The sequence below is a fragment of the Etheostoma spectabile genome, chromosome 5 (assembly GCF_008692095.1).
Source record: "Etheostoma spectabile isolate EspeVRDwgs_2016 chromosome 5, UIUC_Espe_1.0, whole genome shotgun sequence".
Lineage (NCBI taxonomy): Eukaryota > Metazoa > Chordata > Actinopteri > Perciformes > Percidae > Etheostoma > Etheostoma spectabile.
This window is the reverse complement of record NC_045737.1, coordinates 21,885,721-21,902,576: the sequence shown is the minus strand read 5'-3', so window position 1 is coordinate 21,902,576 and position 16,856 is coordinate 21,885,721. Positions and strand designations below refer to the sequence as shown.

Genomic DNA, 16,856 nt, shown 5'->3' with positions numbered 1-16,856 from the left:
ACACACACACACACACACACATATATTAATGCATGCCCCATGGCACACAGAGTACTGAGATACAGAGTTACTGAGTTACAGTGTTACTGTAAGATTTCACATTAAAAGCAGTGATGAATTAAACAATAATCTCAAAGAAAAGACTACTTGATATAATCCAAATGTAGGGTCTAAATGCACCACCTAGACAGCCTTAATGTACATTCTGTGTTGTTGAAAAGTAATACAGGACTAATACCGAAGTTTTGGCTCTTTATTTGTTAGCAGCATAGTTACCCTCCTAAATCGATTCTGAAACACTCTTTGTTTCGCAGTCTGGCTGTTTTTTTCCCTTGCCTGTCACCTACCTTTATTGCTTCCTGTCTATCCGTCAATGTGTTTTCCCCCTGCGCATCTTTAATTTTGTGTGACTCATCTTTCAGAGATAATATAGCTCAATTACACCATCTGGAGACATGGAGTAAACCGATATTGATTTTGTCTTCCCTCTTGTCATTATTATTTTAGAAATGTTCCTGTTGCTTTATCTCATGGCAAAGTAACCGATCTGTAAAAACAGTCATGTCCGAAGCATCAACAGGCAGGTTTTACCTCCAATGCAGTCTTGAATATGCAGTATAATGCTCATTGTTATCATTGTAACAGCATTTAAACTGTCTTGATAAAATGGATCCTTATCTGTTTGTTCTGTGCCGTCCATGGCTAATTGACTGGCAGGCTTGATTGGATACTGTTAAAAGCCACAATAGGGGTCTTTCTTTGTTTTCCTCCCAAGCATGTCGAATTAAGTGGCGGAGGGAGGCGGCTGCTTTAAGTGCCAGAGCTTTTGAACATATCTGTGGTCGTTAAGAGGAGGTGTGCGGAGAGTGGAAAAGGAAACTGTGTCTGTGTGTGTGTGTGTGTGTGTGTGTGTGTGTCTGTGTGTGTGTGTGTCTGTGTGTGTGAGACATGCCAGAGACTTTGGTCTGCCTGTCTCCCACCTGCTCCACACATCCAGGGGCCTGAGGCGTAAGGGAGGGAAATGAGACAGAGGGTTTATTAGAGGGGTGGGTTCGTCAATGTGTGTGTGTGTGTGTGTGTGTGTAAGTGAGAGAGAGTGGGTTTGTGTTGCTCAGCTTAGTATGCCGACCATTTGTTGCATGGATTTAAAAATTATTTCTTGAGTGTGACATATGGCTGATATGGGATGGCAAACATGTGTTGGTGTGCCTGTTGGTGTACAGCCTGTGATTGTGTCTGCAGTGAGTTGTGCATGTGTTTGTGTGTGCATGTGCGAGGTCACCTAGTGTTGCTCCCACACTTGCATACTTGCTTAAAGCAGACAGGAATTCTGACACATGGCCCAAAGTATGTGACCCCTAAATAACTGGAATGGCTGCCTCACATTAGACCGAGTCGGATGACCGCCACTGATCCTGACACAGAGATTCAATAACACAAATGACAACCAGTGCACAAAGATCCATCGTCACCAACAGGATGTCAATAAAGTAAAAGTTGAATGACAAACTGTTTAAGGCAAACAGTGGAGACAATTACCACTTCAGAAATCAATGTGAAAGCGAGCCAGCAGTCAACCCAGCGAGTCTCAAGCTACGAAACAACGAACAATGCTGCAGGAAAAAAATAAGCAACATCAATAGTTGCTTTTATGATGGTTGTCCAGTCAAATGACTTGCTTATTCTAGGGCCAGCATCACACAGCTTTGCCATCATGCCTCAAGACCAGTGGGCCTCAGTTCTTGGTGCGCAGCAGCTTGCAGATGGCTACTGTGAACGCAGTCCAAAGCTCAACACTGTTTCAGGCTGTTTTTTTGAATGGCTGCTCAGTGTATTAAATCCTTTTGGCTCCTGTTTTGGCACTGGCAATAAAGTCACAAGATTTTTAAGCTGTGAGATGCATACCAACATAGCAACTGATAAATTTGTAAATAGACAAAAGTGGCTTAATCCATAGAGGGAAAGAGGCAAGTCTTTGGCATTGGAGAAACTCAGCAACAGATGCAGTGATTGATAATTCATCCTCGGGTTTGAGCCTTGAATGAAATGTAGTGATTTGGTGGAACCAGATGCTCTTTTGCAGTCCTGTGTTCAACCATTATAGTATGTGGCAGTTATTGAAAAGATTGGCCTCAGTTGATGAGGTCATGGCTTTTCCAATATGTGTAAAATATTATTAGCCCTCTTAGACTCATATATATATTGGAAGTTGATTATGAATTCAGTACATGAATGGTTTAGTTGCTTAATATTCAGAATTTTATTCCATGACTCAGTTTCAATCAGGTGCATAATCCAGAGGAACAGTACGGCCTGATAAGATATCAGACAGCTTCTTTTCATATGCAGGCTATCAAAAAGCCTCTTGTTTGTTCAGTTTTAAAGACAAGCATTGGACTGAGTATAGTGTTTATTTCTTTCACTTCACATCGAATATACGCTCTTAGAATGAGGGATGGATAACAAGTCCCTCTTTAAATCACTCCCTGTATAAATACAGTTGCACACTATAGAAAAAAAGTTATGAATCATAGCAAGAGGGGTTTGTTTGTGAAGGGATTGATGAACATGAGATTTGACCTTGTACCAAGTCGTCTTATGTTCAGCTGCTGTTTCATACATTTTTATGGTAGCAATCAGCTGTACATCATTCATGATAAACGGAAACGTGATGTATATTAAAGTATGGGTAATGAACATAAAAACTTCTTCATGTACAAGCTCAGTGCTCGGCTGTGTCTGTTGTCGTGTGAGTTTAGCAGCAGAGTCACTATTAGTAAACGCAATAAATGTTCTTGATGCAGCGAGAGATGGACGCTGGAGGATTTCTATCCTAGCAGTCCATATTTCATGGTCTGGATACACTATGTAGAGCATTCAGGGAGAATACATCACAGTGCAATGGGAGATTTATCATTCTGATCTCCGAAAACATCTCTGTGTACATAATTGTGTGCCATGGTGTGTGCATGAAAATATGTGTGTGTGTGTGTGTGTGTGTGTAACTGTAGCCATTGCAAGCCATGTTATGTCGCTATTTACTGTGTGTTTGTGTGTTTTCCTGGACTTCTACTACTTGAGTTTTAGACTTTTAGAGTGTGGACGTTTTTGCAAGAATTCCATCAACTGAAGAGGTCAAAACCTTAGCAACAAGGCAAGGGATTTGCCCAATAAAGGACATGGACGACAACAAATTGACTATATAAACAGGAAAGTGTCATCTCTGGAAAGGTACCTAAGCTGAAGAGAATATAGAAGAATAGAGCATTTCAACATTTTTGAGATTAAGATTAAAATCAAGTTTTGGTTAAAGGTACATGTATTTTAAGCCAGTCCTATTATATAGCCTAACACTTTACCCACCAAAGTAATTACTGACACAGCTGCATATAGGCTACATAAAGTTTGACCGGGCAAAAGTCGATTAGTCAGACAGGTTATAAACAAGCAAACAGTTTTGTCAGATTGTCAAAATCACTTTTGTGGAGGTAAATCTAAAGGTGAGCGCGCTCAAAATATTGGTAATACTCACCCATCACCAATGAAAAGTGTGCACAACTACAGCAACACGGCAGTTCAAAGGGGAACGAAGACGTCAGTCTGTAGACTATGATGGATGTTTACAACAGATGGTTTGGTTAATAATCTTTCCATTTCCCTTTTATTTTCCAAATAAGTTTAGCTAACATGTTGTTTTAAAACATGATTATCTGGCTGCTAGTGTTTATCGTCTCATTTGAGTTCTTTTAAGCATTGTCACCGAGTTCCAGGATCTCAACATACTAATGTTCTACAATGTTATTGTTACGGATACAAATGATGAAAACCAATGTTGTGTGAAACTATAATTTCCCTTTGAAAATGTTGAGGACATGAGGAGAAGAGACAAGCACAGAATGAGACAGACACTCTCTACATACTTGTGAGAGAGAGAGAGAGAGAGAGAGAGTGTGTGTGTGTGTGTGTGTGTGTGTGTGTGTGTGTGTGTGTGTGTGGTGTGTGTGTGTGTGTGTGTGTGTGTGTGTGTGTGTGTGTGTGTGTGTGAGTGTGACTGAGTGAGTGTTACAGTATAGTCTTTGCTGCCTGCCAGGTCTCTCCACTGCAGAGCATAGTCGCCATTCCCGGCCCTCTGTCGGCTTTCACCATGGTAACACCAACCACACTCTTGTTTACACCCCTCAATGAGGCTGGGAAGCATGGGAACCAGAATGTGTATGTGTGTGTGTGTGTGTGTGTGTGTATGTGGTTGTGTGTGTGTGTGTGTGTGTGGGGGGGGGGTCGGACAGTGAGAGACAGAGGGAACGATCAGTGTGAGAGTAGAGCAACCAAAAATCCAGATTAGCTTCTCTTAGTTGAGTCCTCTGGAACAGCTGTGCCTCTGTGGCCACAGTTCTTCCCCGTTGGGTTTCTTTGGGACTCGCAGTGGAGGCCACTAGAGTCTCCATTATTGTAGCTCCACCAAATCCTGTTAAAACCCACTAATGACTGGGATTACACGGTAGACTCCGCTGCCTCTCATCGCAGCACTGGCGACATCCAGCCACGTCAACACTCTGAAACAAAGCTTGCAGCACCAGTAATCATAATCACCTGAATTAAAAAGTTTAAACAAGTTTTGGTTCAAAACGTAACTCTGAAAATATGTAAAATACTTTCTTTCTCCAAAGGTTTTGACATCTTTAGCAATTCATCCAGAAAACAAACATACAGAGCTGGGCCATAATAATTCATGTTCTCGTATTAGTATCAAGTTATTTTAACAGCAGGATGATGCAGGTTGTTGTGGCCGACTTGTGCCCTGACTTTTTTCCTTTATATCAACATTATTAAGCTATTGCATTTGTTACTTTTGTCACTATACCATTGAGACTTGTTTTTAATCAGCTGCAATGCTACAATTGTATTTAGTTTCAGCATTACTGGCTAGGTTTGGCTACTATCAGGTGCACATATAACACTTTGTAGCCTTATTTGAATGCAGTGCAAAATAAAGAGTAAAAGCTGTCAGGCAATAGATCATCTAATCTAAAAATCTAAATATGTGGATTGGAAACATGCTTTTACCATATGTCATGAAAATTGCTTAAGGGCATGTTCTGTTAGTTGGTGTGCACAATTAAATTACTTAAAAGCAAATATTATGAATTCAAGAGCATGGATCACTAATTCCCTTACTTACTGTTAGCTCCAAAAATGGAGATGTTAAATATTATGAGATTACTAGATACATTTCAATCCATAAATGTAAAAAAAATACATATTTTATGCAGTTTGTATGCATGCCTGCCTAACTGTGTTCTGTGTGAAAACATGCCCCTCACCTTACTGACCACAAATTCACACACATAGAAACACTCACAAAAGGAGATGAAGAGAGAATATAGAAAATCATACTGAGAACTTCAACCTTCCAAAAGAACAACCTGCCTCAGCTTGGGGGTAAGTGAACTCTGACTTGTTGTATTTCATGCCACCACATCACTGTGGGCCTCTCGGTGCCCTTAGTCCATTCAGGACCTCAACAACTCCCTTCACAGCCCGAAGGTGCCTGCTGGCTTCCCCGGTTCCCTCCCATTCACTTTGTGAAGAGGATTTGAACCAGTGAAAGCCAAAACAATGTACAATGGACCCTCCTCTACCACCCATGATCCAGTTATGAAGAGAGAGGAATATGGGTGAAGAGAGTGATGAGAGAGAAAAGGGTGGGAGGTGGAGAAGAGGGTGGACGTGCAGGCATTTAGTTTCCGGAAAGAAGGGTGGTGGCAAAAAGGTGCGGGGTGCATGCTAATCATGTTCCTCTCTTTTCTGCTAAAGGAGTGCAAGATAATTTGACAAAGGCCCAGCAGATGGACCAAGCTGGCTTGCCGTCACCCCAGAAGAAATGCGCTGTTATGAAAACGACATTCTTCCACACAAAGCCCCTGTGTTCTCAGGCTATGCGTGGCTAAATGTCTGATGGAAACCCTCTTTGCCACTCAATCTCACCCTGTTGCCCGCACTCTTGGTCTACTGTCCTGCCTTGGTCATTCAGCTCTTTCTCTCTGTCTGTACCCATCCTTTTACAGTGAATCCATATTTGTGTCTAAGAGGATGTTTGCATACCTTCCACCCTACTCACACATTTTTGTCACTGATTTTCGGGAAATGCGAAGCCCCCGCCAAGTGATTCACATTGACGGCCAATGTTCTGCACTCATTGGTTGATAAACACTTCTGTCATTTTCTTTTCTCTGGAATCTTACATTGTTTTGATTTTTATAGCACAACCACAAAACAGTAGACCCTTCGGTTTGTGTAAAAGCACTGTGCTATCCTGTGAGCGTGTTTGATTCATAGTTTACGGTTGAGAGTGCGCAGATAATGGGAGAGAAAATGACAAGCCGCAAAACATCTTTGGGTGGATTTTAGTAAGTGAAGTAGCTTGTAAACCAAGTAAAGACCTGGTCAGTCACATCAGAAAAAACCCTACTGTAAATTTGAGAACTCTAGAACTTGCCTGAAAAATCATTACATCTTCTTCATGTTCTTCTTCAGTATCAAAGTGATCCGGAGGTAGTTGTTTGAATATCTATGGGTACATTGTAAACTGCTAACAACTAACTTAGCATACTTTTAATTGTAATTGTGTTATTTTGACAAGATATAAAGACATGCGGGCTTTAAAAGCACACAGGAAGTGTCAGACTTCATATCCCCCTTTATTAATTATGATGTAGTTTTAATGGGTTCAAGACTACAGACATAAACTCACTGATAATTATTAATAATTTTGTTGGACCCAGTCTGACCGTCTGGTGTGGGTGGCTCAAGATTAACCACGACATGTGACAGTTACTGAGGCAATAGTGAGGGAGTTAAACTCATGGTGGAAGATGAAAAGAAATCTGTAAATTAACTGGCATTCACAACTATTTTTACTCACATATTTTAGAGAGTATGTCCAACTCATCTTGTCTTGCACTTCATGAATCATAACAAAACTTTATTCAAAGGAATTTGCCTGATCTAAAACGCTTGGGTAAGTCCACATACACAGTAAACAAATTCAGTAGAAGAACAGTCATAAAACATTTGTCACTCTCATAAATAATTTTACTTATGAAATGTAAATGTATAAAGTGATTCTACTCTAGGAAACAATAAACAATAGAACACCTATTTTCATATTCACACTGAACTGCTCAGTGCAAATGGAAACAGGCTGTTGCATAATAGAATAAGGTTGTATCATTACTCTTTGTCACAGTGTTTCCCTAACAGGGCGGCAGCTTTTACACAGGCCAGTTGTTTAGTCTGAACTATTCTCAGCGGACAAGAACTGTCTTAAAATGTGACCCCGGCTTTAGGCTGCTAGGTCAGTGGAATCCATTTTTAGGTTTTGAACAGTCATAAAAAAAATATTTTTACAAGTTCAAAAGATGAAATTCTGATATCTCTTATCCCTAAGTTGAAAGTGGGCTATACTTTGTAGGACCACACTATGTTTCTGGTATATATAATTATTATATATATCTTATTTATATACTATTTATATACTGTATATCAGGTATTTTTAGGCAAAAATGCCAAACAATTTTCTTGTATCATCTCCTCTAATGTGAGGATTGTAGATTGAATATCTTTGGGTTTCATTACTGGTGTTTTCGACATATAAACCAAATCGTTAAACAATTAATGAAGAAAGTGATTGGCAGATTTGTGGTTTTATTATCCAATAATAATTATTATTTATAGGTTGTGAATGCAAAGCTTTATTGGTAAAACGATCATACCTCGTGACAACAATGTAACTTTGCCAAGAAATAAAGTCTATGAAATGTTAGCTCCGAGGGATCATGGATCAGATATTTCAAGCAGCTTTCAACTCTCTGTAAGTTTATTTTAAATAAATGAAACCACTGGCTGCATGGAAGATAGTACATCAATATTAAAACAACAGTTTTGCCTCAGAAATGTTCCACAATAATATATTCAAATTGTAGTTAACAACCAATACAACCAATGTAGTCTCTTGAGGACCCTGCCTTTGCTTTCTGTCCTCTCTTTTTCACAGGGAAGTTGTGTGAATGACCAGAAGGGAGGAACCTATGTTATAATATGAGTTCAGGTGCAGTGGTGAAAAGGGTGCATGTGTGTGTGTTTCTATAAGCATCTTCGGGTAAAAGGAGGGGGTTAGTCTCCTTGCTCCGTGTGTGTTTACAGAGCTGGTGTTGACACAGACACAGCCGCTCCATTGTTCTTCTCCATCTCTAGTCAGGATGTTTGAGGGACGCCTCATCGCTTGGCTCCCTCTAATCTCAGCTGGAACCAAAAACCCTGCGGCTGGAAGGCCTCGGCCCTCGAAGATGCTGTCAGCACCACGACAAGAATGGCACAAGACAGGGAGCATAGCTGGGAAGGTTACTGTTGAAAATTATACAGCAGTCTTTTACAGATTACTCATGAGCTGTTTTGAAATTGCAGGCAGTGAAATAGCCCACAGGATTACACTAAATCCGCCAAGTAATCCTCCGATTTAATAGGTTTTGATGTAGTTTTGTCTTTTTTAATATAAAGTTTGAATTTTAATATAAAGATATAAATGAAGTTCAATTAACAACTCGTTGAACCGGAGACATAGTTGAACACTGTAGTGAAATCATTTATCACCGTTATAACCCACCTTTTTTTCCTAGTCCTTTTCTTTCTCTTAAATGTTATGGTGAGATTTTCTTTTTTATTTGTCTTTAACAAATTGCCATAGTAATAATCAAGTTTACTGCAGCCACATGATATGTATCGGTTACCCTGGCAGCAAGGTGAAAGAAACATTAAAACACAAAGGGGCCGTTCAGGAACCCTGGAAATTCAATCCAGATCAATTAGCCAGAGTAGTGAAATTGTAGTGCTCTAAGAAATCCTTAATGAAAAACATTTTGCTACACAGTTTGCGGTTTCAGCCTGAAACGCTCGGTTTTTCAGCATCTGGCATTTAGTGTACTGCACTGACGCTATGAAGGACATGGCATGCATCACAGTGACTTAAAGATGACGTCCTGCTTTCCTTTTTCCTTTTTTCCTTTTTCCTTTTTCAATGGACTGTAAACCACCCTGATAAAGGGAAGATAGCCGAAAACATTTTGTAAGGGGAATAACGCATGATGTACCATAGAGGAGTTGTGCGATGTGATATGAATTTTGATAGACTTTCATTTCAGTGTAGTCATGGAAAGAAGTGGCAGAAAACAAAGGAAATATAGAAATATTTCTTTTGAAATCTGACAGAGATTTCGCCCATTGCCTTAATGGAAATGTGTCCCCTACCACCTAGAAAGCAGCGCTGTCAATTTCAACTGCTCTCAAAGATTAATTATTCAATTTAAGCGTTGTGGCTGATAATGTACAGTAGACTGCATTTTCATCCTTGAGGAGATGGCGGTGGCCCCCAGGAAAGCGATATAAGTGGATTCATTTCAAGATGCCTGTTCCTCCAAAGACTTTATTAGATTTAGTTAATGAGAGAGCAAGGCAGGCTGACTGGCTGAGCGCAGGTTGGGGAGCTGGAACGTAATTAAGCTGTGAGTCTGACGATGCCACTGTTACACACTTTGATTAAAAACACATTCAACAGCTAATCTCCAACAAATTAAAGCAGTTACATCGTTTGGCATGGTCACCTTTGGTTCTCTCCTAAAATGTGGTAAATCCTTCTGTTTTTCTGTCTCTCTTCCGCTCACACCTTCTACCCCCCATTCCAACCGCACCCTCCCTCTCCCTGTCTGCACCCTAATTCTCCACAGTAAGTAGGTGTAGCTACACGCCTGTCTGAGATGTAGTTAACCCTTGTGGGTTTTATGCCTTCCATATGCCCTGCTGCGGCCTATATGGCAGGACTGTGTAATACAGGAGAAGTCTGTATATTTCCAGGCCAGCACACACAAGTCGTCTTGTCTGAGCTATAACGAGTGTTAGTATAGATTTCCTGTAGCTCAAACACTAGGCTTAATTGACCTGAACAGCTCTGAGTGACTTGGCACCTCCCGTCTCAACCTTCCCCTCCTCACTCAGCCCCCCTCAGGACCTTTCTCTGGGACAAAGAGGCTTTTGTTCCCGAGCCTGCGCCACAGCGCTCTAAACCTTTGTTGACTGTTTCTGTCTGACAGAGCAAATAGCTCTGGCCTCCTTTTGTTTATTGTCATTTTTTGAAGTTTGAACAAAGTTTATACAAAGCCCCTTTTCTGACGTTGTTTGTTGCCTCCAGGGGGAAAACAGAGGGAAGAAATGAAATGGGTTTATTGGTTGTTGAATTTTTGACTGTCTGTTGCTGTCTGACTCTTATCTTTTCATCTCTCTCTCTCTCTCTCTCTCTCTCTCTCTCTCTCTCTCTCTCTCTCTCTCTCTCTCCTTCTCCCAATTTCTTTCTCCCTCTGTCTCTTGCCTTCCTCCCCTTGCTCGCAGGGATCACATATACACAGTGGACACAGACACTGCCAACAGTGACGAGATCTTATTCAGTAAGGTGAGTGAGACGTCTGTCTCTTTGTGGACGTGTTGTTCTCAGCGTGCTATGATTGACAACATAACCCCTAATAACCTTGCTCTGAGTGCCACTGTGTGTTTGTGTGTGCACATGGTTGTATATACGGGTGCTTGTCAGTCGTCTTACTCACTGGTGTGAGTCTGCCGTGCTTGCCATGCTGACCCTGTTAAGCAGATTATCCAATCAATCAGCTAGTAAACCGCCTGCGTCATCCATGCTCATCAGTAGGACAGTGGAAAGTCTGGTGGGTGTGTAACGGAAGTTGAGAGGCCAGCAGAGGAAGTGAGGGAGGAGAGGAGGTGGGGCGGGCAGGAAAACAAGAGTGATGAAGGTACAAATGAGATGAATTGCAGAATGGCAATAAAGACCAGATGAATGCAGAAAGGAAGAAGATCCCATTGTATATTTCTGATTATTCATAAAGTGCCTTATATTTACATAGGCCGTAATAACCCACTCTCCATTTCCTTCCTCCTCGCTGGCATCATTTGCCCTTGCATGCATTGCCCTAATGCATGCAAACAGAATTCAAACAAGGCCATTCTTGTGTATACAACAACCTGCAATCCCTCCACCTCATCCACTTCAATGTCAAAGCCCGGCGAGTGGGTCTTAATGAGAGCAGGCTGCAGATGAAGGCTAATGGGAGACGTGCAGATTGATTGATGACAGAGGGTCTTTAATCAGTGGCCGAGCTCCAAACATGTTGTACTACAGCACTGGTACACGGAGGTCTAAACCATCAAATCAGTGCTGACCCTCATGCCACGGGGGTGGGAGGGTTATATGTATGTGTGTGTGTGTGTTCATGGCTGGATAGCAGAGCATTGACAACTTAGCATTGACTGATATCTGTGTGTGACAATGAAAGAGGCCATGTACGTTTGTGTGTTTGTGGTTGATTGGAAGGGATTAGCTAGCGCTAACATGCAGGGCAAGGCAGTGTGTGTGTGTGTGTGTGTGTGTGTGTGTGTGTGTGTGTGTGTGTGTGTGCAAGGATGGCCAGCCTATCATCCACAGAAATGAGCTCTCAGGTCTGAGGCGGGATCTGTCCTTGGACAGATCTGTTGTGATCTGGGGTCAATATCGTATTTCCTCCCCCCTGACAGAGAATTATAAGTTCAAGGAGGTAAACTGATCTCCAATCAGTGCTTAGAATAAAGTTCACCTCAGAGCAGGTGCCTCATTAGGGGAATCAATGACAGAGAATCTCAGATGATGATTATTGATCACAGTATAGATTGGTTATTGAGCTCTATAGTGTTTGTTTTTTTGCTTTCTGACTCTCTCACTCTCCCTTTCTCATTCTCTTCCTTCCATCTTTTTTTTCTTCAGAAATTGACATGGAAGTCCAAACAGGCAGATGTGGACACTTGCAGAATGAAAGGGAAACATAAGGTAGATAAAAACACACACTCAGACACACAAACACTGTAATCTCTGTGCTTTCACTCTTACTTCATCTTCATTTATAGAACAAATGTTACCTTATTCTTCACAAGACACTTCTTAACAAATCACACATTATACATTGCAGACGAGCTGTAACTGATTCATTTCTCAAGTCTCTGTTACTTTCTCTCTTTCTTTCTCACACACCCACAACACAACACACCACACACACACACACACACACACACACACACACACACACACACCAACACACACCACACAACACACCCCACACACACCCTGCAGGTTCAATACCACACTCCTTACAGTTCATATAACATTCTGCCATCACAACTTTAGATTCACAGAATCTTTATATATTTATTTATTTATATATAATATCAAAAAGCAATATAATTATTTTTTCTCTTAACGTTCTAACAAAACTGTGAAAAATCAATGATGATTTAATAATTGTTTTTGAAAGGTGCATTAAAATGTAAACACGTCCTTGTAATGTACCATGAGGAAATGCTACATTTCATGCTTATATGGTTGATGTCTGTTACACGTGCCTCTCACTTGCCTGTAGAGCACTACATGCTGTACTTCAAACGAAAGAAAGAAAAGAAAAGGCCTCTTGTTGCTTTCAGTGTAAAAGTGTCTATTATAAAAGACACTAATGTCACCATGAACTTCTTTTCTTCTTTCTCTTTCTGTCTTTCTGTCTCTACTGGCCTGCCCTCCCTGAAGGATGAGTGTCACAATTTCATTAAAGTCCTTTTACCAATATGACACCTTGTTTGTTTGGTGAACAAATGCTTCAATCCGTGCTGTCGAACCTACAAGGTAGGATCCACACACACACACACACACACACACACACACACACACACACACACCACCACACACACACACACACACAAAAACACACACCCAACACACACACACACACACACACACACACACACACACATATATGGGTTGAGCTATGAAGCGATGAACATAGATGGATGACTTTCACAACTGCAATGTCTGTATCTCCAGGTGTACTTTGACACGCTCGATTTGGAAGCAGAGAAACCTACCTACCTATGTTCTTGCATACACACTCAAATACACACACACAAATTGAAGGCGCAGTCCTAACATCCCATACAACCTTAAACAGATGCTGGGGTTGTATTCATGCAGGCATGTCTGGAATAGTTTCAAGATTCCTTCAGGAAAAGCAAAACCGTGTTGAAGAAGAAGATGCAGTTTAATGACATTGGGTCAACAAAGAGAGCAGGTAGGCGTCAAGAGTGACTTAATGGACAAAATAGAAAATAATAATCTCAAAAAGAGAGAGACATGGAGAGAAAAACTAAGACTGACACAGGCAGACAGGAAGACATAAAAAACATTAAAAAAAATAAAATAAAATAAAATAAAAAAGCAGATGGGCTATCTTCAAACTGCTGCTGAAAATGCCACATTTTTTCATTCCCTAGAGACATAAATTTAACGTTTTCTGATGCCTGTGAGCAACATTACATTACAGTAAGTAAATCTTAGGTCATTCATGAAACAATTTTAAATACTTCTGCAAGCTGTAGCAGCTGGGCTGACCTAGTGTTAGGGAAGCAAAACATGCCACTGCAAGGAAACAGCTTAATTTAATTGGAAAATTACGAAAATTGTATCAAACCTTAAGGCCTGAAATGGGCTCAAAACTAACAAAAGTGCAGGAAATGTGGTTTCAACATCAAGTATCTGGAGGGGCCACGTTATAGAGTAACCACGAGCTGTCATCAAGAGGAATCAGAAATGAACAACACTGTACAGCAAAGAAATAAAGATCACACAGAGTAAGAAAACAGAAATTCTCTGCAGAGGTTCTGTCCTGAAGGCTGTTATTGTTTGGTTTGTAAGGATGTGATATGATGGTCACAGCACACAGAGATGTTATCAAGGTGGCCTGTGGGGAAAACTCCTGCTTTGGTCCACTAGATCTGTTTACCAGACAAACAAGACACCTCCGCTCCGTTGCCTTTGTGGTTCGGCATGCTAAGCACACAGAGTGGACATCTTTCAATTCACTGATTTTTCCTGCAGGGAAAGTGGAATTTATGTCTCAGCATTTATCAGGCGTGGTTAGCTTTTATAGCCCCTCAGTTATGGTTTCAAGGTTTTTGTTGCACTGATATTGCTGCTAGTCTGGTAGAGTTAATGGGAAGTGTTGTGTAAAACCCAGCAAGGTTTGGTAAAATAGCAATTCATACACACATGCACTCTTGCCTGTGCCAGCATAAAAATGCATACTGTAAATAAATCGTTCCACATGATGGGCGATGTTGCTATCTCTATGATGATGCTATCTCAAAATAAATGAGGAATGTTTGTTAAGAAAAAGATTGTCATTTTGTGAAAAGTGAGACATCTGTTCATAACAATGTGATGAAATACAACTGTTTAATTCAAATGTTTTTTTCAAAAGTAATTTTCTATGTTGCAAATTTCCTCAGTCCCATTAGCCCTTGCATATATTAGTGAATCAGTTCAACGTGCTTGCAACTGCTGCATACCTCAAAAAATAATTCCACTGACTACACTGTAATTATTTTAGGTGAATAAGATGGAAATAATTGAATTAGTGTGCCATTACTATGCTATGACGGCATTTAAACTGTTGTACTGTCAAGATGACCTCTGCACACTTGCACACAAATGCATAAATGCACATACAAATGGCTGGGTAAATGTGTAAGGAAAGAAAACACAAGCGTGCATGCACCCATACAAACACTGACAACTGTGTAAACAGGCAAACACACAACACACGCATTTTACAAATCATAAGACACACACAGACACATTAGCGGCAGGCTGGCAGCCACTCTGGGCAGAAACCAGGCGTTTGATGGTGTGCTGGGCTCATCCACTCTGCCTGGTCAAAAGTGTGTTTGTGTGTGTATTTGTGGCTAAATCCACCTTGGCCACAGTTTGCCTCTCCATCTCCCCAGTGTGACAGTGCTGAAAAGAGCTTCTGTTTCGGGGCCAGCCTCATCCCACATTAATCAACAGCGCTGCAAGAGCGAGGGGGAGGGAAGGACAGGGAGCAGTGGTGGAGGGAGACAGAGGGGGCAGGGAGGGCTCCCGCCCAAACCAGCAACACCCCACGCTGTCTTCTGTTCTAACACCTTTCCTGCCTGGTTACCTCTTTATTTTTACCTCTGTCTAATTTTTTTTTTATTTTAATTTTTTTTACATACCTACCAATGTTCTCTCTTCATTAGCTTCATCTCGTTATCCGCCCATCACCTTGTGTTGGTACTACAGTATCAACACAAACACATGCACACTTACACACAAATGCATACAGAAAAAACATAGGCAGACACCTTGGCAGCCATGGCACAGTTCTCTCCCTGGACAGTACACACACAGCACCCAACTCCCTCTCTTCTTCTATTCATCCTCCCTGCCTTCTCCCCCCTCTCTCCTCCTCCTCTGCCAGCTTAATTCCTCTCCCTCTCCATTGCTCCCCCCACTCCGCCATCTTTCCCTCTGTTGCTTTCTCCCTCTGTCACTCCCTTGCTGTTTTGCAATAATAAACACCCTATCCAGCTGGGCTGATATATGACTGGAGTCAGTTTCATCGCCTGTTGCCGGGCGAAGCGGGGGGAATCAGTAGGGAGGCTTGGAGGCAGTGGGTCCCAGGTGATGCATCCTCGACTTGATACTGGTGGACCGAGGTGTACTGGGAAATTTCATCTGTGCCAAGTCTTTGCATTTAAAATACGATTAATGCACACAGAGGGTTTTATTGTACACAAGACGAGGATAACCACACAACTTTCTGTACTACAGCTTTTCCAGAAGATTGACATATTGTTCATTACAAAATAAGGCAATATCATACAGTGTAGTCAGTCAGTGCACTTAATTCATCAAATTCATGTTATATTTGTGCAATATTTTTTCACAATTCTTGTTCTAAAAGATCCATCATTTTGGAAGTTGAAGGGTCAGATAAACGAGATTTCATTCAACAGCTGCAAATACTCCTGTTTTGTGGTCTCGTGTAAAAGGTGGTCAGGGAATGGGTTCATCCTCCCAGGGCTCAGAAACAGGTTGCAGAGAAATGGGCCATAACTATTAATCTCCCAGGGAGATGTGTCCTTGTTAAGTTTACACAACCGCTCCTGGCCCAGGTGTGAACTTGTGCACTTGACCTTGAGGTTGGGGAGTTGGAAATATGGATTACATACACAAAAATGTGGGGGGATTCAACTCAGCTGCAAAATGTAGAACACGTATCTGAAAATGTATCAATACGTCAGGGTGTATAAAAAATATACATATATATACATAATGTTCTTTTTATTTTTCTTCTTTATCATGATTAATCTGTCTGTGGCCACCTTTTCTGACACCAACAATTAGAGACATATTTATGAACCTGGTGGATTATTTTAGAATTTCTGCCATCACAGAAATACATTTTTACGTTTTGCGTAAAAAATATGTTTCTCTAAAAAAACAAACAAGGAAACACTTTCAAGCTAACAGTTAATAAGGGGGACACTGGCTCAGTTTACCCTAAGTCTGTCCTCAGTAAGATTTCACAAATCCCTCAGCAGCGATAAATAAAGCCCATAAAAGAGTCTTCATAAAAACAACAGATACAGAGAAGCAGAATGTGTCCCTCACCCTAAGTGCCAAAGCCAATGCTGAACCAATTATAACACTCCTGATGGGCATGTTTTGGATTACATTGTGTTTGTCTAATTAATTAACATATAGCCTATGGAAAACACAATTGAGCTGTTGGAATAATTAATTCATCTAGATACACTGCACCCCAAGCCAAGGTTACTGTACATTTGTCTGCTAAGCTACAGTAGATTCAATTCAGTTCAATTTGATTTTATTTATAGTATCAATTCATAACAAGAGTTAT

The 16,856-nt window shown here is 41.0% G+C and overlaps 1 protein-coding gene across 1 annotated transcript in view; it reads left to right on the top strand.

The window, feature by feature from the left end:
* The window catches only part of sema6a (sema domain, transmembrane domain (TM), and cytoplasmic domain, (semaphorin) 6A), a 107,742-nt gene that overhangs the window by 47,236 nt on the left and 43,650 nt on the right, over positions 1-16,856 (top strand). The window contains 3 exon segments of the mRNA XM_032515648.1: positions 10,438-10,498; positions 11,855-11,917; positions 12,665-12,760. Coding sequence (XP_032371539.1) covers positions 10,438-10,498; positions 11,855-11,917; positions 12,665-12,760 — 220 coding nt within the window.